At 39.5% G+C, this 23,894-nt stretch overlaps 1 protein-coding gene across 1 annotated transcript in view; it reads left to right on the top strand.

Annotated features, from left to right (window-relative positions):
- The window catches only part of TMEFF1 (transmembrane protein with EGF like and two follistatin like domains 1), a 110,315-nt gene that overhangs the window by 56,631 nt on the left and 29,790 nt on the right, over positions 1-23,894 (top strand). Inside the window, exons 2-4 of the mRNA XM_056483253.1 lie at positions 8,994-9,103; positions 12,588-12,717; positions 18,263-18,289. Of these exons, the coding sequence (XP_056339228.1) occupies positions 8,994-9,103; positions 12,588-12,717; positions 18,263-18,289 (267 nt within the window). The remainder of the gene's footprint in view (positions 1-8,993; positions 9,104-12,587; positions 12,718-18,262; positions 18,290-23,894) is intronic.

Below are 23,894 nucleotides of genomic sequence, written 5' to 3'. Positions count from 1 at the left end.
TACTGTTCATTTTTACCATTATTTTACTTGGCTGCAAGTTCTTTGGGAGTACAAATGAGGGCTCTGTTGTCTCAGTGTCTGAGCAGCTTGCCACTCCTCTGCAGGCTTAGGGAAGTAACAGATTTACTTCATGAACAGGACTGAAGAGTTCACCTTGGTTTGTAACTGGCACAGAAAGATTTCTTCAGGACAAGGATTCATTAGCCAGAGCTACAGCTTCCATGGGAGCACTGTGCTGGCTGGATGTGCTCTTATATAGGCAATGGTGCTGGAAAGCCAGAGAAGCTCCCCAACTTAAGGGCAGGGGAGAGGAGAGACAGAAGACCCTTAGCAAATTGCTTGCAAAATGTTTTGGGTCTTTGACCATCTGCAAACTGAGAGACAGAGCAAGAAAGCAAGGGAACATTAAGGGAACAAGGACAAATAACATTTCCCCACTGACTGCAATTGCACATGCTGCACAACTGTCAAGACTTAACAGTATAATTTGCCCAAATGAGAAATTTCCTAGGAGCCCCATTAGTTGTCAAAGGTTGGTGAAGTGTAAGAGCACTATTTTTAAAGTTAACCTACCAGAATAAATCCATTTGTGTAGGCATTAGCGTTCAGCAGCATGAGTTTTCCAGTATCCTGAAAGTCCATGTGTTTACAAGATCCAAGCCTAAATTTCTGAGACTCAGTATGGCAAGGACCATGACAGTGCCATGAGTGGAAAAGAGTCAATAAGAGCCACTTAGTTGCATGTGTTTGTGAAAAGAAACACATCACATGTGTTTGTGTTCTTGTTCATGAGCATTGTCCCAGTGTCATGGTTTTAATCCATCTGGAGATTAAATACAGCCACTCCTTAATCCCCTCTCAATTTCCTCCCAAGCCCTGGTGGAGTGTGGAGGAGAATCCAAGTAAAACTTGTATGTTGAGATAAGAACAGTTTAATTATGGAAATTAACAAAAAATTAAGTAAAAATGGTAAATAATAATGATAATAAAAAGGGACAAAAACAAGTGATGCACAATGCAATTGCTCACTACCCACTGCCTGATGCCAGACCTCCCTTCCTGAACCCAGATCAGCTCCCTTCCAGGTAACTCCCCCATGTTACATACTGGCATGGTGTTCTGTGGTGTGGAATATCCCTTTGGTCAGTTTGGGTCATCTGTCCCAGCTGTGCTCCCTCACAGTTTCTTTTGTGCACCTCCTCACTGGCAGGGCATCAGACAAGGAAAAAAATGTCCTCAACTTGGGATAAACATGACAAAACCCCCAACATCAGTGTATTATCAACACCATTCTCATTCTGAATCCAAAGCAGCTCTGTAACAGCTACTGAGAAGAAATTTAACTCTACTCTAGCTGAAACCAGGACATACCCTGAATTCCTCCAACTGGCAATGGAGACATGAGACATTAGACCCCCTTTCTCCATGCAGACACTAATTTGCCATTAGTATATAGGAAGATCAGTGTCCCAGGCCTCTCCTGCTGTCAGATTTGGCTGAAATTGCCCAGTGAGTGCAAAAGTTAAAGGAACAAATCAACCTGTCTGGAAAGTTGCAGCTCCTGCACAGCCTTTGTTTCCTTAGAGACTGATAATATATGTTTTAATCAATCTTGCTGTAAATATGTTATATGAGCGTGTTCCTTTTCAAATACTTTACTGTAATTTTATGTAAAAATATGCAATGACATGCTTATTTTTATAATGGCCTTGCATAATCATGGTCAATAATTTTTTGTAGCAAGACATATTCTGCTTTGTAAGCAAGTTTTGGAGTCAGTGTCCTGGATAGCTGCTGACAGAGAAGCGCACCAGACCTGGTCCTGAAGGCCAGATTGCTACACTGCCTGACCTTGATACAAAAGTGTTTATGAGAGAGGAAATAATTCCAGGTGCCCACATCTATCCCAGTCTCCAATAAACTGCACAGCTTCTTGAGTTGTACCATTTGATTGCATATTCACCTACAGCTTATATAGAATTTCTGAAATACTGTCAAAGCTTTTAATATAAGAAAGAAGTGCCTTAACTTTCTCTACAAGTGCTTTTTTTTTTCCTTGATGGAAACAGAAATGTACCACTGGCTGCACCCAATATTTTGATGGAGCTGTCACACAAACATTCGTCGCTATGGCACTTTTCCTCACTTTTTTCACACTGAATAGAGTTAGTCTCAGGCACATTAGCAATGTGAATATTGCAGTGTGGGAGACTCTCAGGTTCAAAGGCAGGCTTGTTACCTTGCTGTGTGAGTGCTAGTTGTTAAAAATTGCTCTGGTTTCCTATTGTGTATAAGAATACTAATTGCTTCAGCAGCAAGTATGCATTTAGTTTTTCTCTGTTCAAAAAGGAGACTATGGTGATTTGAAATGTAAAAGTATAATCATCCTAGATAAATTGGACAGCACTTAAGCAATCAAAAGCTAATGCAGTCTTGTAAAAGTAGTTTTAGTGAAATATTTCAAGCTTTATTCACTCAGATAGCATTTTCAAGAGCCAAAGCATGGCTTTATTTTTTCTTTCTGCACAATTGAGCATTAAATATTGCACTGAGACACAGCAAAACAGGTCTTGCTATCCTCTAATACTGCCTAAGATTGTTTTCAAAACAGCAGATTTGCCATCAGCCAGACAAGGCATCCATCAATTGACCAATTAAAAAAATGTGGGAGCATGTGCATACTGTTAAATTACAGTTGTCTATGTTTTTTAGGGTAAATTAATTTTAATAATTTTGTTTCCTGTTTGTTTTTTTTTTTTTTCATATAACCTCTTGGCTGTCCCAATGAATTGGTTTCTTTTAATTTAAGTCTGAAAGAAAATTATACCATATCATGTCATGAAAAGAAAATTCAAATGACTTTAAACTGATTTAATTATTTAAAGCTTACATTTGTTTTATATTTTCTTGTGTTACATTTTCATTTTTCTCTTTTTCTTCTTCTGATTGCCTTTATTTAAAAATTCTTTTTGTTGTTCTTCTCTTTCCACTCTCCACAGTCTTAATTTCTTTTAATTTTTTTTGTAAAAACTGTCACCTCAGATCAGTGGCAATAGCCATCTTCAAAGGGGATATGAATGTCTGAAGGGCATCCTTCTTCTTCCTGAATTATTTCCCAGTAGTTTGTCCTATTGCCTGTTTTCTTTTTCAAAAAAACATAATTTTTCATTTGAACAAGATAGTGTGACCTATTCTGTCTTGCTTTGCCTTGTTTGACACAAGCAAGTATTATTTATTTGGACAACTAATTGCTAATTTTGTCTGAGGGGCTTGTCTGCTCTCTTTTTCTTCACCCATAACCTATAACAATTTCTGAGAAGAAAATCAGCAAACACAAACTCTACAATGCAAATTATTGTGATTTACATAATTCACAAGTTCTGAAACAGGAGGATAATAAAATGCTCTGGAAAACATAATGCAGAGGTTTTTTTAATAGTTACCAAACAAATGGTAGTCTCAGGTTTTGTCAACACTTGCTTGGGAAGCTCATGGTTCCAGTGCTTTAGTAATATTTTGTTCTCTAACAAATGAAGGAGGAAAAGTCACTTTCTGCTTTGGTTGCAGTGCTAAAGCCAGCAATGTCCCAAGGAGGCAACAAGGATGGGAAAGGTCAGGTAGATGGAAAGTCACACAAGGAGTGGCTGAGGTCACTTGGTCTGTTCAGCCTGGGGAAGAGGAGACTGAGAGGAGACCTCCTCGTGGTCTGCAGCTTCCTCACAGGGGGAAGCACAGGGGCAGGCACTCATCTCTCCTCTCTGGTGAACAGGAGCTGATGGAAAGGCAAGAAGCTGTGTCAGGGGAGACTTGGGTATTTTTAAGGTATTTTTCCTAATAGATACCTTTTCCAGATACTAGGAAGTTCCCACAATTACACTTTCTGTGTCGAGCCTGGGTGAAACAGCTCTGTAAGGATTTGCATGACTTCCTGCAGGAATGGCTGCTCTGGATGTACTTTGAAAAGCTGTGGGATGGAGCTGAGCTTGTAGATTAAGGCATCTAAATGTAAATGTTTATGTATAGATGTGTGCATGTGAGCCAAGTGTCTGAACCAATGTCAGAGTCACTGCAGGTGATGGAAATCTGAAGCGACTGAAGCCACTAGCGGATGGGATGCTCGTATGTCCCAAAGGGATCAGGAGGATTTACAGAACTGTGCAGTTTTGTTCTGAGCTGGCAGCAGGAGGTGAGCAGAGGTATTCCAGGGACATCCAAAATTCTTCCCTGGATAATCTTTTCTGTGGTGCCACTCAAACTCACCTGGTGGAAGTGGGCAGGCTGTCCTTGGGAAGCTTGGGATCAGAGGCCTGGCTCTGGGTATCATCTTTGTTGTGTGGCAAAGGTTGTGACTGGCAGGTAAAGGTTTATTCAGGGGTTTGATTTAAGACTCATTTAAGACTTATTACTGTACTTGTCATGTGAGCACCTCAGCTCCATAATTCTCTTTAAAAGCGAAAGATTTTGTTGGGTGTTCTTTCCCCCCATTAAATTCTCCATTCATTTATAAACAATTTGACAAAACCAAAAAGAAAGCCAGTGGTTCACCCAAGCCAATCCAGAGTCATAAGATTGTCTCCCAAAACTGAGCAGGTTATGGTTTTCTGTTCATTAGATTTTGCCTTCTTTGACTCTGTTTTGTGGTCCTGAGAGCTCATCCAGCCATAACATCACTATCTCCAGTAGACCTTGTGTGCTGCAACGTATCCTTACACAACATAATTTTCCTGAGTCCTTTTCCAAGACAGTGTTGACTCAACTCAGCTGTTCTTACAACTCTGGGGGTTGTATTAAGCTGTACAGACTTCTTATCAACTCTCCCAGGTCTGTCTGTGTGTGTATGTGTCTATATATGACCTCCATGAGAGGTTATACATCCTAAATTAAAGCTTGGCTTCACACAGAACAAGCTGTGTGGAGGACAGAAAAGCCTTGCCTTTTCCCTCAAATGCAAAGGGTGGAAATTGCTTCTCCTTTTTTACCAAACCCATAGGTCAAGAGGAAAAGGCAACAAGGGGTCCTAACACCTCTACTGTTTGGAATCTTACCCATAGAAAGAGAAAACAGATAGACAGGCATGCAGAGAGCTTTTTCCCAGGCACAGCTGCAATATTCACATGCTCACTTTCATGTGGGAAAGGTATTTTTTGGTTCTTTATATCCATTCATCGTTACTATGCACTATTGCCAACCCCAGGAGAAACATGAGTTATGAAAAAGCAAAGCAAACAGATTTGCCCATCTTAGATTTTACTTTATTCTTGAGCTATCCAGATGGAAACAACATATTTGATGTACTTAAAGCTACAAATTTGATTTCATCTTCAGGTTCAGCATTTTGACACATGTAATTTACCTTATAACAAGAGCCTCAGAGCAATACATTTTGAGGTCACAGGCAAAAAGCCAATCTACAGCTACTTGTATTAAGTTGTACTTCACATTCTCTGAAAGGAGTCAAAATGGAAAAGGCTTTCCTCATTTTTAGTGATGTAACAAATTTTCTTAAAGTGAATTCTTTTCAACAAGAAAAAAAACATACCCAGAAGACCTTGTGTGGGTCTTTGCAAGCTGCTCTGTACCAGTCAGGCCTGACACAACCAGGAAGTGTATTGGCTGAACAGATACTAGCAAATCATTTTTAATGCCTCATTTCAGGTCTTTGGAGATTAATTTTATCATAAATTTGGAAGCCTGATTTAATTGCACTAATTATATTTTCTCTTGGGAATTGATGGATTGCTACCTAGCATATTCTCACTGTGCGTAATGAATCGCACTGAGGCTGTCTCTTATTTATACCTGCTGAAAGTCAAGGAAATAAGTTACAATAGGCATTAAAGAAACATGCAAGAAATTACCCTAAACCATTTGCTACATATTCTTGCTCCTGTCGTAGATCTGTAGATGATGATTCCGTTCTTCTGGAAATAATTGCAGAAACTCCGAGTTAATTCTCTGTCTGTGGGGAATTCACTGAAAAGAGAGAACGTTTCAAACATGCAAGACATCTACAGTTCCTCCTCACATCACTCTATTAACAGCCATCCACCCATCCACATGTATTCATTTTTGAATGGAATGCTGTGGGTGCAGAAGTAATTATAGCCACCACACTTCCCAGTACTTGTGATTCCATCAGATGTAATCATGCACATGTTGGAGGCCTGATTTTGCTGCTGCTGAAATTTGCCACTGAATGGAATAAAGGATTAGGTGACATCCTGTCACAGAATAAAGTTCATCTGTCATGTTGAAGTGCCAATCACCAGGATATCTTGTCTTTTGTACAACTTTGGAAAATCATGTTGTCTCCTGGTCTCTGCATGACCTTTCCTGCTCAGCATTCATTTAATGCCATGAAGCTTATAATCACTATTTATCATTTATGTGGAAAGAAAATCAGTCCATGCCTAAAATGAAGTAACTATTAAAAGCACAGTGTGCTTTCTGCCCTCTTAATTCCTCCTGTGGAATTAAAAAAAAAAGTATTTTTTTCTTGTGGTGAGGGAAGTTCACAAGGGCTAATTCCTCACCCCCATCTTCTTGTAGTTTTGTACTGAAATCTTTCCCTGTCTCCCTGGCTTTTGCAGGCAGAGCAGTAGCTAAGCTACAAACAAGTACATCATGAGTTCAGCCTTGATGCTGAACTGCTGTCTGGCCTCTCTTTCTGAGCCCATCACGTCCTTCCTCTCTGCAAAAAAGTGAGGCCCCTTGCCCACCACTGTGGTGAAGGGGCTCCTTTCTGGATATTTGTGTGCCCTTTCCACCCTGGGGGAACACCAATATTGAGCAAAAGTCTGCACTACACTGCTTAGGCAGTTGGACATTGTGTAGACTCCCAGAAATTCTAGCAGGAGTTGCAGCTGCCGAGGGGTTTCTTCTGCTGGTCAGGGGAGGATGTTGCTCAGCTGAGAGCTGAGCAGGAGGGACCAACATCTCACCATTTTCCTGACCTGATGAACACAGTATTTTGAAAGCAGTGCATGCTCTAATATGACTGTATGGTTATTCCTTTTTTGAATTGCATTCTCTCAAATGTGTCTTTTAGAATTGCATATTCTCAAGACATCACCTAAAGGTGGACCCTTCTTTCAGATATGACAATCATTTCCCCTTAATTAATTTTGATAGTTTGTTCACCTTTGTGGAACAGCTCTTCATGAAGAGAAAGAAAGGCACATTTGCTTCAGGAGGGAGCTGTGAACACATTAAATTGAAAAGCTGTGATGTTCTGTGTCACATTAGCTTGGTCCCTACAATGCAGCAGTCACGCTTGATAAACGGCGACATTAAGAATAACATTAGAGAACACAGGCACGGGGTTGTGATGGCAACCAGGATACCTATCTGCCCATTGTTACAGACACTGCCCTCCTCATTTATGCCTTTGGGAGTGATGGACATATAGAGGGAAAAGAATCAATATGTTTCTCCATTTTTTCTCGTGGTTGACAAAAGAATATGTGGTTTGTAACTGGACTTTCCATTGCGCTGTAATCCTGTAACTTCAGTGCCATGAAAAAATACATAATTATGCTGTGTTAAATATAGAAGCATGTGGCAAAAGTTATAAAATTTATTACAGTAATTATAGTTTATTTATTTATATATTTATATGAACTCTCTGTGTGGGTGTATAACGTTACATAAACACATAGGAGCAGTTTTCCAGGGTGTCTATCACTGTCATACCAAAGTGCTGATACTGCTGTGAGGAGGAGGCTGATTGCCTATTTAAGACTCTAAGTGGCAGTGAGGATTATTTTCTTCTGCTTTTGACCTACCTTTCCCCATTTCTGAATGGCTGGTGTTCAGTTCTTTCTTTAAGCCAGTTTTCTGGATAGGGCTTGCTTATTAAAAGTCACAGACATTATTTTAAATCACACTGCTGTCAGTGAATCTCTTTAGTGGATCATACTTCCTAAAGATTCCTGAAGGTTTCAGCTTGAACTGCAGCACAGACATCTTGGAATGATATCCTCTGATTTCACTTCACACTGAACAGTGTCAGGGGATTTTTCCAGAGCCCTTGGTGTTATTTTCACCTTTTCATTGGAATCAATAGTACCACCACTGTTCCCACACAGTCTGATGAGGTCATATTTAGGTGGACACTGACCACTTCCATTATCCCACTTGTGCTTTCTTTTGCTCTCTTTTCTAGATATAATTCAAATCAAATACTTATTTCAAAAGAATATATTTATTCTCTTTTAAAACTAGCCTTGGATTGTGATATCCAAAAAGAGCTTGAAGCTGGGTGTGACCTTTGTGCTGGGGTTGGTGTGTAAAGCTCCTTGGTTTCCCTCTTGCTGGTTGTGCCTTGCTGCAAGCTTACAGTGACAGGAGCTGCCACTTGTGCTCCATATTTTTATGTAGGAGCAAAGACACAGATCTCTGGTTCATTACTCTGGCTCCTACAGTGCAAGCAAATTACAACAGTTTAAACACAGTTGGGTTTATTTTTAGTCTGAAGGATAACAATCTGGCCATGGCAGAGACTAGAAAACCAGGCAAATAAATTCTGATGGTTCAGCTTTTCTACTTCCTCGGGACTTTGTGGAGAGTAAAGCAAAAAGAGGTAGCAGGTGAGAAACACGAGCTATAACCTGTGCAAAGCTCCTGACTCCTACTAGAAACAATTTCTGTGGAGAAGGGTTTGTACTGTGGCATCCCCATCAGGGGAAACGTGGAAGAGAATTTGGATACTATAAATACCTGCTTTCTCTGTATCTGTGAATCAGCATGTGGTGAATCAGCATTTAGCCACAACCTCTCCCAGTCAGGCAAAGTTGACCCTGGGGAGCAGGACCTGCCTCTGGAAAGGAGCCCAGGGCTGAGCCCATGCAGGGCAGCCCTGGGGAGCAGCTCTGGCATTCTTCCATTAATTTCTATATGGGAGTAAAGCAGCAGGGGTGCTCAGAGGGTTAAGGACAAGGCAAACAACTCATCTTACAATTTCTTTTCTGTCTCCTTTTTCTGTGTTTCTGCAGAGTTAAATGTCAGGGAGTCTGATGTAAGAGTGTGTGATGAATCGTCGTGTAAATACGGAGGAGTGTGCAAGGAGGAGGGAGATGGCTTGAAATGTGCGTGTCAGTTCCAGGTAAGGGCTGCTCACCTTTCTGTTTGCCATTTCTAACAAATCTTTCAGGTGTGTTGAAGTATTTATAGAGTCACTGCTTCAAAAATTCCACTCAGCAACAGGCGTGTGGACTCCAACCATGAGCTTCCTTTTCAATGGCACTGATTGGAAAATAGTAGGGTCACCAGTGATCACAAAGGTTATGAATTAGAACAATGAATTAGTCCTGCTCAGGAGAGAAAAAATAAAAAAGATAAAAATGTCTTCTGAAGTTTTAAAAATAAGTAAATTGCAGGTTGAAATTTTTGTTGGTTTTTGAGCCTTTAGTTAACACTTTTTATAACTATCATGGCAATTCTTCACCCTTCCTGCCACCAACTTTTTTAGAGAAAAAGCAATAAAGCAGTTCTTTTGTTTCACAGATTATAACCAGGACAAATGTATCAAATATTATGTACAAGACTCATGGCAAAACTGGAAGAGCTGGCAGTGTTATCAGCAAACCCTGAAATGGGCTGTCTTTCAGTGTTTTAAAAATAATTGTGTGTTCTTTTTCCAATAAATAATAAATCAAGGGGAACCAGAATAGCAATGGTGTGTATATGATCATACACTGGTTTAGGATTCCAGTGTTTCAGAGCTGGCTTTTGATCGAGTTCTGTTCACCTGTGCTGGGGGCATTGTTCTAACTGCCTTTTAAAGGGAGAAAAATTTCTTATGAGAAGTGGCTTTTTCATCTCTCTCAGTCTGTCTGTAACATTCATTTATGCAAAATAGGAAAATCAAAGCTCAGTAATGATTGAAACGAAAAAGGAAAGCAAATAACTAAAGGTTCCATTTATTTTCTGCAGGTGGCAAATTTTGTGACTTCCTAATAAACAGGTCTTGAAGACATAAAAAAAGGAACTAGTCCATGTGACAAACTGTTACTTTGCTTTGAAGAGCTTTATTTTTTTTTTAAGCATTGTTTTTAAACTACTTGCGTGTTTACTTGTACTTCTTGAAAAATTTATTCGTTATTCTTAGGAAAGAAGTCTGTGGGTGAGGAGAAGATACTGTGTTTTTCAGACACAGCAGGTTGAAAGTCTTCCTGTAACTCTCAAGCTTAATTGAGCTGCAGCTAGCTCTCTAACTCAATTTGCTGCAACTAGCAGCACCAAAATTTCCAGGCAGCAAACACCCAGCCCAAACTTAGGTTCTTCACTTGCAAGACTATCTGAGACCTAGCTAATTTTTTTCCTGATATTGCAAGGTTTTGAAGGGAAAATAGACACATTGGTGTATAGTGGTTCAGCTGAAGAGGCGCTGAAAGGAAGATGTGGGAATATCAGGAAGAGGAACATCTTTTTAATACCCAACTTAAAGGTCCCCAAATTCCCTTCTTCAGCCCTTTCCCTCAGGTCCTGTCACTGGTGAGTATAGACAAAAGATCAGTGCCTGCCCCTCCTCTTCCCCTCACAAGGAAGTTGTGACTGCAACGAGGTCTGCATGACAAAGGGCTGTTTTGGGGAGGAGAGGGGCACAATTAATCACAGCCACCCCTAAACTAAGGCTGAGACTGGCACAAACTTTCTTCAGATTAGGGAAAATGAAAATTTCAGTGTTGTTCGAAACAGCTATAATGTCACAGCAGCAAGAGCTCTGCAGGCTCAAAGATCTTCTGCTGTATTTTGGATGAGTTTTACAAAACCTGAATGGAAAAACTGGTCAACAACTAGCAAGCGTGAACCAGTGGAGGATGTGAGATGGGGTGAGGAGAGAGAAACATCATGGAGCTCTTTTCCAATCTCAGTAAGAAAGTCTTGCCAACCATGAGTTTAATAAGATAACTGCTTTAATAGGAGACAATAGGAAAAGGAGCAAAGTGACAGTGGGCAAATGTTACAACCCATTCAGATGCTGGAAACTCTGAAATCACACAGCACTGGATGGAACTCAGATGGATTTTCCCATGGCACACTGTGCCAAGCAGATCCTGTGCACAAAGAGATGCTCTCCTTTTTGGCTATTTGAGGTATTAGAGGACTTCCTCATAAGAAAACAATTTTACTCATAAAGGGTGCTCACAGGAGAACTTTAGACTGTACTGTCCCTAATCACTAAAGGCTTACCAAACTGTAAAAAAGGAATCTCTTTACTTTTCATTTTCTATCCTCAGCACAGAACTTACAAATTTAAAACATCACACAGAGACTTAAGGAGAATTGAGAATTATCTATTGAACAGATAATTATCTATTGGAAAGTATTGTCCCCCTCAGGAGTTGTCTGTTAATTACTCTCTAGAAATGACTGTTCAGTATGGCATGTGTCAGGACTAATGACTGTGGTTGAGTGTTTGAGAGCTACTCACTATAAGAAAGTATTACAAAACTGGTAGAAAAAATGTTCAGAGCTGGCAGAATTATTTATTTCTGTCTGTACCTGCTCAGTTCATTCTCAGTTGGTCATCTATGGCAGGATGACAAGGGATTGGAGGGTAATAACCTTCAAAATTATATTTTAAGATTTCAGTATTTTGACCTTTATGTATATCAAAGCATGAAGAAACTGTTGTGGGAGAGACTCATTTCATCATTATTTCTTAGTTTTTGGTTTTTGGTTGGGTTCTTTTTACATTGGGGTGTTGAAGATGCAAAAGGTGTCTGACACTACAGTTACCAATGCAACCCCAAGCAGGGCAATATCTCTTTTTCCATGCTGTGAAGAGGGTTTGGATCTCCTGTTCAGCAGGAAATTGTGCAGCACTCTTGGATGTCAGGCACATTGGTGATCCCAGCATCTTAATGCATATCATGTGTACAAGGGGTTTAAAATCCATTTCTGTTAGAATATAAGGAAACAGCAAAATGCAGGTAGCTTCTGCAAAAGCTATTCTGAATGATAAGTTTTCCTTCCTTTCTTTGCTTTTATTTGTATCAAATTCTACTAAATTTAAGATTAAAATTTTACAGTGTAGTAATAAAGCATTATTACACTTGTTGACCAAGTAAAAGACTCATGATTCTCTTGAATTTAATGAGAATGGTGATTGTTTTCCACCTCTTTTGTAAGACTGCTCTGACCAAAAAGGTTGTCAAATCTCCCCTTAAGCACTGTTCTCCTTAAATTCTCCTTTGCTCAGTTTCATCCCCCTGTGCCTAGTCACATTTTCTCGCATTATCTTGAAAAAGTTTTCTCCTTCCTCAGTGTTTATCCTTCAAATACTTCTAGATGCCTGACATATTCCCTCTAGCCAGTACCAAGTCCCACCATAGTTATTTTCTGCTTTTAATCTTTCCTACTGAATTTCTATGTTCAGTCCATGTGGAGTTAGACTATTATTTCAGTGATCCAAGAGGAATACATATAGTGATACTGAAAAACTAATGTTTCAAATTGTTCTTTAGCAAAAAGGGTTATAAGATGCTGTAAGTAACACAGCTATCTTCCTGGATATTAGTATGCAGTTAAGATTAATCACTTGATTTCTGTATGACTGGGTTATTTTATAATTTCTTTTCCAGTGTCACACAAACTATATTCCAGTTTGTGGATCAAATGGAGACACTTACCAAAATGAATGCTTCCTCAGGAGAGCTGCTTGCAAGCACCAGAAAGAGATAACAATGGTATCAAGAGGACCTTGTTATTCTGGTATGTAAAACATCACTTTGTGTCACTAATGAATGATGTTTTATGGTTAGCTCTTTAGTTTTGCCCTTAATTCCAACAATTAAAATTTTCGTGCTTTTAATAGAATGAAATAATGTGGAAAGCCCAAGTCCTCTTTAGGAATGGAACCTTTTGCTAGACAAGAAATCTGATCTATCTTCTGATATGCTAGCAGATAAATAAATAAACATTACAAGTTGACATATTTTATCTGAGAAAATAGATTATGAATGCTTCTGTGGTGCTCATAGAGGAGCTTTGATATCCATCAAAAGGCTTTCAATAAATTTGGAGCAGCATCCAAATTAGCCATTTCTTTAGAACTTTTATTTTTTGGACATGCAGAATTAGTGTGGCATCCAACAAGTGACACTAAAATTATCCTGACTGCCACTCTGCCTATATCCAAGGCATCATCTTTGACTTTGAGTCATTATATTGACAAAATCATTCCACGTCACATTTCTAATGAACTTGCCTTTTTTGTCTTTCCACACACTTAAAGCATAGATTTTCCACATTTCAAATACATGGGACAGGTTTTCACTGTCCTGAATATTACAACATGCTCTTAGACATAGAAACTTTAACCACCAGATGTGTTCTGAACTTCTGGGTAGATTCAAAGCTGGTGAGACCAGACACATGGCTGGCTTTCTCAGAATGAAATTAAATGACTCAGTAGTGTCAAAATCTGCAATGTCTGGGTCATAAACAATACACATAAAATATTAAGCTGTGGGACAGCCCTCAGCTTTGGATAGAGAATGGTTGCTCAGATTAATCTAAATAAGGTTACATCTGCATGGCATCCAAAAGCATGACTGTGGGCTGGATGCACACTCCCTTCTGACTTTATGTTGGTTAATTGCAATGACAATTTAGAGTTATCAGGCCTGGAGCTCACTGGTAGCTGCAGAATCTTATCTGGAAATTAGGGTAAATGCATGTGCAGGGTACCTAGTCCAAGTCCTCACTGCTGCCAGTCCCAGGTACCTCATTTAAATGCAGAATGTTTCACACCAGCTGCTTTAAGGCCTTTGACTGCAGCACAGACTTATCCTGAGCTCATGTTTACTAAGGTCCAAAACAATCTGTGTTGTTGGTCCTAATACTGAAGGAAGCCTGTGTTTTGTGTCCAGCTCAGAAGCATAATTCCAGCATCCCTCAGGCAGATGACTAAATCTACTGTCTTTCCCAATCTCCCACCTGTAAATTATCTCCAGATGCTGCAGAAATAGGAAAAAACTACAGCCTAGTTTTGGAGAACTCACATATTACTATAACACACCCCAAGAAATATGAAGGTTTGAACTGAGGATGTATAAGTAAATAATATTTTTTTAATTTCATGCCCAAATTGTTTTAAGAAATGAAAGTTTCTTTCTATCACTAAAAAAAAATTATATGATAATGTTTTAGGAACAACAAAAAGAGCTTGTTTATATATGCTACTCTTCTAAGAAAAAGAAATTTCAAAATTAAAACTTGATGACTACATTATTCAGCTACTACAGGAATTTTTTTCAATCTTCCTCTCCTTTTCTTTAAGTCCTACATAAAACCCAGGAAACACAGCATAATTTTTAGCTCTTTGTGTAACAGATCAAGAAATGTGCTGAAACACACCACTCCAGAAAGCACTGAAAACACATTTGTGGAACAGAGCTTCTCATTCAGGCTGCATGCTGCACTTATGCTGTTGCAACTTTAAGTGCCTCTGCAGAGCTCCACTGGAATGGTACCTGCTGCTCCCTGAGTGTCTGATGTGCTTTGGGTGGTGTGAAAATATTGGATGATAAAAGCCATTATCCAGAACCCCTCCATGCCCTGCCAAGACGGTGACACATCTGTGCTCTTGATCTGTTACATGTGTAATGGAGAATCAGATGCTCAAATTAAAAGATGTTTTGCAGACCCCCTTTAATTTTCACTGGTTGCCTTTGAATTTGCTATTAAAATGCTTTGTTCTAGGGCATCATTGGGAGACAAGTACAGATTCACTGGTTACCTATCAGAGTTTTGTTTTTTCAAAGCAAAGCTTCATCCTGGTGGGGTGAACCCAAGATAATAGGATGAAATTCCTCCTTAGTGTTGGAACAACTGTTTCATATTTAAAGTATATCAGACTTCTGGATCTCACACAGGAATAAAATACCTCCCATTTGCTAAGGATTAATACCTTCTGTACCCACAACACTAGAACAGGCTACACTGAGTGATTTAGTCACTAAATCATTATTCTGTTTCTTGGCAGGTAATATTTTGATTAAAATTTTACAGGCATAGGTGATTTGCAGCATATTTATTTATTTCCTTTGTCAGAAAGCTGTCAGATTTTCAAGATTCTAAAATAAGCAATGTTTAAAAAAAGTCAATTATAGGTGCTTTAGAAATAAACAAAATGCAAATGTTGACGTTAAAAATGGTTGTTTAGAGAAATGAAAGAGAATGTATGGCTGAAATTTTAGGTCTGCATATCCAGTTTTTAATATTGATTTTGACTGCTGCAAGATTTATATTATATGCACGTGAAAATGTAACAACACAGTGATGTAGTACTTGATTATACTTGCAGTTTCTCAATGTTTCTTATTCATTTGGATATACATTATATGTTTATTTCATATACATTTCACAGTTTATACATTTGGAAGCCACAGTCCATTGCTTACTGTTGGGACTTCTAAGTAAAAAAAAAAAAAAAAAAAAAAAAAGGGAAAGAGATGGGTTCTATTTTCATGCTGCTTTGACTTAAAAGCCATCTCTCCTGAATGAGAGGGGCTGCAAGCACTTTTGGTTTTGGGGAGTATTTTTCTGCCTCTGCACCAAAGCAGACCCAGAGTACAGAAATGGCTCCTGTTCAGAAAGAACAAAAAAGGAGATTCTGACTGTAGCTGAGTGCTTACAGTAGTCACATGCTGTGTCTGATCCAAGTCCTTCTTTGTGTATTTTATCCAGGAACTCCTTATGGATAAAAGCAGCTCACAGCAGAAGCTTGTATATTTGTGTATTAGCATATTTTTATAGAATCATGGAATGGTTTCACTTGGAAGGGACTTTAAAGATAATCCAGCTCCCATCTCACAGCCCTGGGCAGAGATATCTCCCACAGGTTGCTCAGAGCTCCATCCAGCCTGGCCTTGAACAGCTTGAAGGAAAAGACACATATTTGGAAAAGGTTGGCTAAAGTAAAGACAGAGGTCATTCACTCCTGCTCTAATTACTGACCAGTGGCTGGGGGAATGCTGTTTGTGCCCAGCATCTTCACTTCTTTGAGCATCTTTCTTGACAGGTCTTGGTGCATGGAGGCAACTTTTGAAAACTCTGAATTCATTAAGGGTCTGAAAAGAGCAGGGCTGTTTGTCCAAGTAAGCTGGAAAAAAATGCTACTCTTTTAACCAGCAGCTGCCTAGGAAAATCTAGCCAAGGCTCAGGAAAAGGAAAAAAAAAAAAAAAAAAAAAAAAAAAAAAAAAAAAAAAAAAAAGAAAAGCAGGAACACCAGCTTAGTTTAGCCTGGTTACCCTGGAGACAAGAGTCCTCACATAGCTCCCAGGGAAAAGTTAAAAATGGTACAGTGTTATAGAAGATGACACTTTTTAATTTTTTTTTAATCCTTTTTGAGAACTGGAAGTCCAGAGAAGCAGGAAGCAATCTATCCTGCTGCTGTGATGTCCTGCCAAGTGCACTTCATGTATATCAAGCCAATGATCTGCAGGGAAGGGTGGTCCAAGCACCAGCTCCATGATTTCCAAGATGCTTTCCATGTGTGTTACCAGCCCTGCCCCAGGCACACAGGATTTAGCCAGAGCCCCTCTCTGGGGCTGAGTAGCATTTCTCACCTCAGGGGAAAGCACTCAGAGAGTGAGAGCTGGAAATAAAAACATGGAGCAAGTCAAGCTTCTTTGAGACATTTTGCCCTTTGTCTTTCCTATGCATGGTGAACTCACTCATTTGTGTGCCAGCTTCCTCTCCCCCAAAACAGCTTATAACACAATTTCACCACCACAAATAATCCTATATATTAATTCATATAAGTACATTATGCTCCTTCAAATTTCTTAATGAAGCAATACTACATCATAAGGAATGTTTCTCAGTGACTCAACAATGACATTTTATATGGGATTGTCTGCTTTGTCAGTAAAATCAATGGAAAAGGAACCTTCTGGTTTTTGCATTAATTTCTGTCAGGTTATAAGCTGAGGGTGTTGGACACCAAATAGTGGTATAGGAGGAAAGAAAGGAAAATTAAGGTGAAAGATAAACAAATCTCTATTCCTGATACTCCATGTGACAGGAGATTATTTTGATGTGTGAAGTGACCCGGTAACGTGGAATTTCACACTTTCATCCACGCACTGGAGGGAATTATTCTTAGAGATTCCTTAAAGAAAAGCAGGGGAGGGAACTGAGCAAACAGAGGGTTTGGTTTTTCCTCCAATATGAACAACGACCTCATGTGTGGAAGTAAGATTCCTACTCCTCTCTCTGTCTGGCCTCCTTCTTCTTTCAGTTTTTAACAAATAAATTCAGCTGCCTTCTCCATCACCAAAGCAGGCATGAAAGGAGAGGTGTGGGATGAGCAGAATGCATGCTCTGCTCTGCTCCACTCCTCTCCTCAGCTTCCAGAGAAGCTAATCTAATGGGAATGGGTAACAATTCCCTGCCAGTTGTTGCCATTCCATTCTCCCCTCTCCTCCTCCTTTGAGCAAGAAAGACAGGAAGTTTTGTGGCTCAGTTCATGTTTAAGGGTTTGTTTTCACTGCTGTGCTGGCTGAAGCCTGTGCAGAGCACTGCCCAGCAGGATGCACATGCAAAATCCCTAAACAGATCCATAGGGCTCTGAATAGAGTCAGTTGCCCGGGGGTGGTGAAGAAGCTCAAGTCCTGCTGACACTTGAACTGCCAATGCAAATGGATCCATTTGAAAGCTGTCACTCATCAGATGCTAATCCAGTCAGTCAAATGTCAATGAAATAACATGCCATTAGAACATCTTTATACAAAGAGATTGACTCAACTGAGAGGAGCTATTTTGTCATTAGATGACTTAAATCAACTTTACTTGGAGGATTAGTTGTCTTCTGGAGGTAATCCTGCAGTCAGGTTATTTATATGTTGAAATACTCCTTGAAGTACCACTCCCAGGGCCAGAGGGTAAGGAAAAATAAACATTCCAAAAATCAGAATTTGTACTCTTCATCTCTTTTGGGTTTAACAAATTTTAATCTCTAGCAGTTGAAAAGAAGCTGAGAAAGATATTTGGTTTCAGTATTGAATAATGCTGTTCCTTGAGTAACATCTTGACAGGGAAGAGAGAGACTAGGGCACAGTGAGTATGGACAAACCACATTAAAGGATGCCAGACCTTATGTGGGATGTTTGTTTTTACAGCTGGCTCATGAAATGTAACATCTGTGTAATGTTTTACAGTGACAAGTTCCTGATCTAACAGCTGCTCCTGGAGCAATATTTTCATTTGCTTTCTTTTTTTTTTTTCTCTCTCCCTCTGTTTCTTTTTCAGATAATGGCTCTGGGTCAGGAGAAGGAGGTGAGTAACAAACTCCACTTATCTTTGGTTTTGGTCTTTCTTTTAAACTAACATGTATCAGTTTTATACACGTATATATAAACACACATGGCTACTGTAGACCACATGAATTGAGGGAAAATTATGGCACTTAAAATAAGCTTTGAGGTTGCAGTGTTATTGGACCATTTCAGAACAGTACTGGTAGAGAAGTAAATTGTAGTGTGCATTTCACCAATACTGCTTTTTCAGATTTGACCTATATAATTTTTTATTTGTTACCAGCAATGTAGCTCAATATTTAGATCCCTGTATTTCTGTATTTTTAGATCTGTATTTCTCTCCAGAAAATGGCCATTCACAATAAATTTCTTACCATTTATTCCCTTGCATTTATTTCCTTAGTGTCTAAAACATCTAGTTGTTACCTTATGCTTGGTCAAGATTTTTGCTTAAAATATAAAACAGTTGCATAATGATATCTACTTATATAAAGTATTTTCCTAAAGTAATTTTTTTGTTCAAAGCTGTATATTCAAAGAGGGGATGTAGCATAGTTGGTGGTAGTAGAAGTCTTCCCATCTTTCAACATATCTTAATCTTCCTCCAAGGACTGAAAAAAAAAAAATCTTAATTTTATCTTTGATACTACTAACAAGAATACATATAGAATGAAAAATATGAGACACAGATGTGTACAAACACAGAAAACCTGTTTTGCTTCTAGACTTTGGTAGTATTAGGAAGGTGTTGCATTTCATACTGATGGGATTGAATTTTGAAGTACTGTAAATCTATAGCTACACGAAAATGTGTTTTTGTGGAAAACCATCTATGGCATCACTGTGTAGCTAAATGTACCAGTTAACTTTTCAAAAACAGGAGCTAGCTCACTCTTTTTTTCCTGTATGGGGGTGAAGAGGGGAATCTCCCTCCCCTTTAATAAGCTGCTGTCAGTAAATTCCTGGGCTGCTGCTAGCACAGGGCCATTCTCACCTCTGTCTCCTTTTGGGACAGTGTCTGAAGGAGCAATTTTCTGCTCAAACACTTCCTCTTCCTACTTCCACAGGTGACTTTTCTGATGCTTCACACTCTTTCCCCAGCTCTGTTTGCTTCTCCTTCCCCTTTGTTAGCCAGCCTGTTATTCCACTGTGACTGTCCCTGCAAGCCAACCTGTCTGCCCTTGGCACTGCTGTGCAGTTCTTGTAGGAGACAGATGACAGGAATTTAGTCCATGTTTCACTTTTATTTCTATAACAATTTTAGAGAAGTTTGAATGCCGTTGAGATTAGTTAGGTTTGGGTTTTTTCCAGCATTTTCTAACTGCATATAAAAATCCTGGTTGAAGTCTCTAGTAAATGTTATTATGCTTATCTGGAAGAGATTGGCAGCCAGCTGATAGATGTCAGGATTCTTTGGGTAACTTTATGAGCAGTTTGGGAAAGCATAGGCTAGAACATGCTATGTTTTGTTGGCTGCTCACTGAAGAGGTGAAAGGTTCATGTTCAAATATTGTCAGTGCTTGATTTGGGGCAGGAGGCTGAACCCAAATCCACCTGTGGGGGCAAGAGAGACACACGTGGGTTTCCCTTTGTTGTTGCTGTTCTCTTTGTTCTCACTTGAAATGCTCCCTGAGCCTGGGACAAAGAGTTGGGGAGGCAGGATTTGTGCTGTGGAAAGTCTTTGTCAGCTGGGGCTCAGCATGCCAGTGCATTTGAATTATTTATGCAAAATAGAATGCCACTGGCTTAGGAGGTTTGGTGGTCCCTCAATACCTTGCAGAAGTAGCTGGTGCATTGTCTTGGGAGGTGGAATATGGAGGTTGAGTTCAGGCAGAAAGAATTGAATCTGGTTCTTTTGGCCCCAGGTGAGTTTCTGCATTGCCTGGGTATTGAGTGAAGAAGGAACAATGTGCCCTCTCTGTCTTCCAGCAGTTTTGTGATATTAGGCCTTCATTTATTGGGGTTTCTTCTGTGCCTTTGGGGCTACTGAAATGTTCCTTCTGTTCAGTATGAAAACAGTTCTTAATTTTAGGTTAAGAAAAAGGAAATTTATACAATGAGACATTGAAAATCCTGCTTGGCTCCTCTTTCTTTTTTTTTTAATACATCTAGGCTGTTTATGAAACATTGAATTCTTCCTGTCCCTGTGCACCTTCCTCACTAAACTGGGTGTTGAGTAATACTTCTGGGGGACAGCTGGTTAGTCTTCAGCATGTTGAGTCATTTTCTGTGTCTGAAAGCAATCCTTCAAAGAATGGAATCCACTGCTGCTTTGGTTATTGAACTCTGCTCTTTCTGAAAATTCAAGGATATTTTTGAAACTGGAATTTGGTTTTTTTTTCATTATTCAAGTAGCTGTAAAAGTGCTACATGAAAACATTAAAACCTGAAAAGTCTTACTAGAAGTTAAGGGAATTTAGAAGCAAAACCAGACTTCTAGAAGAGTATTGGACCTATTGAGGATGGAGGTGCATTGTTTGGAATCCAGACAAGAAGGAAGGATAGGAACCCAGGCAGAGGGTGAGCTGCAGGGCAGAGGTGCTCCTTGGTGCCCTCCACAGTTCTGCCTCTGGTTATTTCAGCTATGGGACTGTCTGCTGCAGAACTGCATCCTGGCCCAGCCTGCCCCATTTTCTTTTGGAGGAAGTCAGGATATACTGAGATAAAATTATCACTCATGCTGGAATGCTTAATCTCACACTCTTGGATAAGTGTGCTCAAATGGGAACCTAATTCCCTGGGAAGCCTCTGTGCCCAATGGATTAGGTACAGTGGCTGCTCAGAAGCATGAGGGAGCTTCAGTGGAAGTCAAAAAATGCAAGGATGAGTGAGAGGGAACCAGCAAGCAAGCAAACATACTGGCTTAGAGACTTGTGTTTTCTTCCTGGGGTCTGCATTTCCAGATGATAATCACAGAATCAGTGTTTGCTGTGTTTCTCAAACATGCAATTAGTGTGATTGTGTATGCACCAGTGATGCTTGCACACATGGAATGGATGGGCACAGCTGCACTGTTTGCTGGTGGATTTTTAACTTTGGAAGAAAGTACTGGGAAAGCATCTGAGTTGTGCTCTTCAGTTGCTGTAGCTCTTCCTGAGACAGTCTCCACTGCTGAAATTAGCTGTTGGCCTCATGTTTAGCTAAGATTTGTGCTACTGATTCACACTGTTCTTTTTCAATTTTCTGCATTTCATTGCAGAACAATCTTATTAATGATTCTGAAATTGACTTCATGCAGATTCTTCCTCCTACTCCCAAACTGTGTGAAGTTAATGCATTCATTTCTATGTTAAAAAAAGAAAAATAGATTTAGAAAAAAGAGAAAAATTCACAAAAGTCCTCTCCCTCAAAGATTGTTTCAGACAATATCTTGCCTTAGTAGTTATTAAATGCTACAAGAAAAAACACCTAGAGACCATGGAGCTGCTGGTTGAAGTTCTCCACAAATCATCTTTATTGTTACAAAGATATACTGGATTTTTGGAAAAGAATGAAGGGTGGGAGAATTTTTTCAGTATGCCTGAATGAGATGAAGTAATAAAATTTTTAAGGATGACACAATTGTCTAGTTGCCCTCTGACATTCTGAATGAGCTATTTCCATTTTCTATGCTCTGTTAGCATTGAGTTGTAATAAAATGACCCATTTTTCTAATTTCAGAAGTCTGAAACTTCAATTAGTGTGATAAAAATTGTAGTTATGAAATCAAGCAGTTGGTCACTTGTGGCAATGGGTATCCTGTGCCACTTCTAAGAAGGGTCTATGATTGTCAATTCAGAAATGAGAGAAATTTCAAATATCTCCAAGTTTCACCCCTACAGAAGGCAATGTCAGAGGGCAGAGACTCAGACTTTTTTGAGTTGCCCAGCTGGGGTCATGGCTGAAGGTGGTGGGATCCTTCAAATTTGCATGTAAGACATGGGTTTCTCTCTGTATTCTTAAATGAATCATTCTGAAATTTCCCTGTTCTGAAGAATACAGTCATAAAATTAGGCCCTTTGTATAATCAATATTTTGTTAGACTTTGAGGCAGGACTGGAGAAGGAGAAGGTACAGGCTCAGATTTGTGCTCATCTCTGTCAGCTGTAAATTGCAACACTACCTGACCTGCTGGATGTACTTCCACAACTTGTAGATGGGGGCAAGAAAAGTTATTCTGAGGCCATCATGTGCACATAAAAAAGTAGATTGCCAGCTCACAGCTGTGGTGTTGACTTTGTGATATGGCAAGGCCTTTGCAAGAATGTGTTGAAAACCATCAGCATTTATTACATAAAGCATGAAAGAGCTAACAAATGGTAAAGGCCTTTCAAGACAACCTCTCGGAAACAAATCACTGTCCTAAAAGAGGCAGCTTCTCTGCTCTGGTAATCAACCAACAAGGGTGAGATTTCTAAGTGTCCTGCTATGCTCATAACATTAATTTTTAATTCATTTTGTTCAGTGTTTGTCTGTGTACCTGAGCAAAATGCCCTTTTGATATTAAAGAAGTTGTAATGGTAGTTAGACAGATGGCACCCAATCATTTCAGGCTTTTAAGCTAAGGAAATAACATGCTTGCAATACATATAGCTAAGTTAATTATTATTAAAATAATTTGTTTTGAATTTCTAATCCCTCTGAAATTTAATAGCTGAAGTATCCTGTGATGAACGTCTAGCAGATTGCATTTAGTAATTAATAAATTGATATACAGTATGTGCTTTTTAGCAGGCTGCCATCTGTTCCTTCCCCTCACTGGGGACAACACTTATCCAGTAATTGTCACACAGTCAGGGTGGAATAAACACACACAATTTAGAGCCTCGAATATTTTCTGTTTTAATTTGTAATAGTGCCACTGGTTTGTTTCAATGTATTTTAATATGACTTGCAGAAACTTGATGGTGATTAGCACCCTGGATAGGAGGTAGCATCATGTCTTTTAGCTATTCTTATAATGGTGTGTGACTTAGAAAGATTTAAGTGCAGATTCCATCACATGGCTTGTCACTGAGTATCACTTTAGCTCCAAATAGCCCTATTTATTGCTGTCAAGATCCTACTCCATGCAGATAAAATTAACATTGAAATAAAACAAGCAAGAATTGCTATTTTTGCAGCAAAGGTTCATAAAGGCAGAGGCAAATGTCCTAAATGTTCAGGCACTCTGTTGATGGAGACTTATTCTAAGCAAGTTTTTCAGGGATGCTGGAGCATGCTTGGAAGGATGCTGGAGCCAGAGGCACACAAAGACAGACTGCTTTTCCTTCTTGCACAGGATATGCAGCAAACAAGGACAGATTTATCTCATGTACCCAGTGCAGGGAGACATCCAGTGTGTTCATGAAATTGTGGGACACCTCCATTGGCATCTGGTGACTTTCATGTCCTTTGTTTTCTACCACCACCTAGTCATGCTTATTTTTCCTGGTGCTCACTCTGAAGCTGTTGCATCTTCCTGTGGAGAAAAGGGAGTTAGCTGCATTTGAAGCAGGGCACTGGAGTGAATGGGTACTCGAGTTCTCTGACTGGAGGTTTCTGCAGTGTGAAAGCTGATCCAGCCTTGCAATATGCCAGTTTTTCCTACCATTATCCACAGTGTCATATGCACAGAAGCCAGTCAGAAGTTCCAGTTCTCAGGG

The sequence above is a fragment of the Oenanthe melanoleuca genome, chromosome 2, assembly GCF_029582105.1.
Source record: "Oenanthe melanoleuca isolate GR-GAL-2019-014 chromosome 2, OMel1.0, whole genome shotgun sequence".
NCBI lineage: Eukaryota > Metazoa > Chordata > Aves > Passeriformes > Muscicapidae > Oenanthe > Oenanthe melanoleuca.
This window is presented reverse-complemented; position numbering and strand designations above follow the sequence as displayed.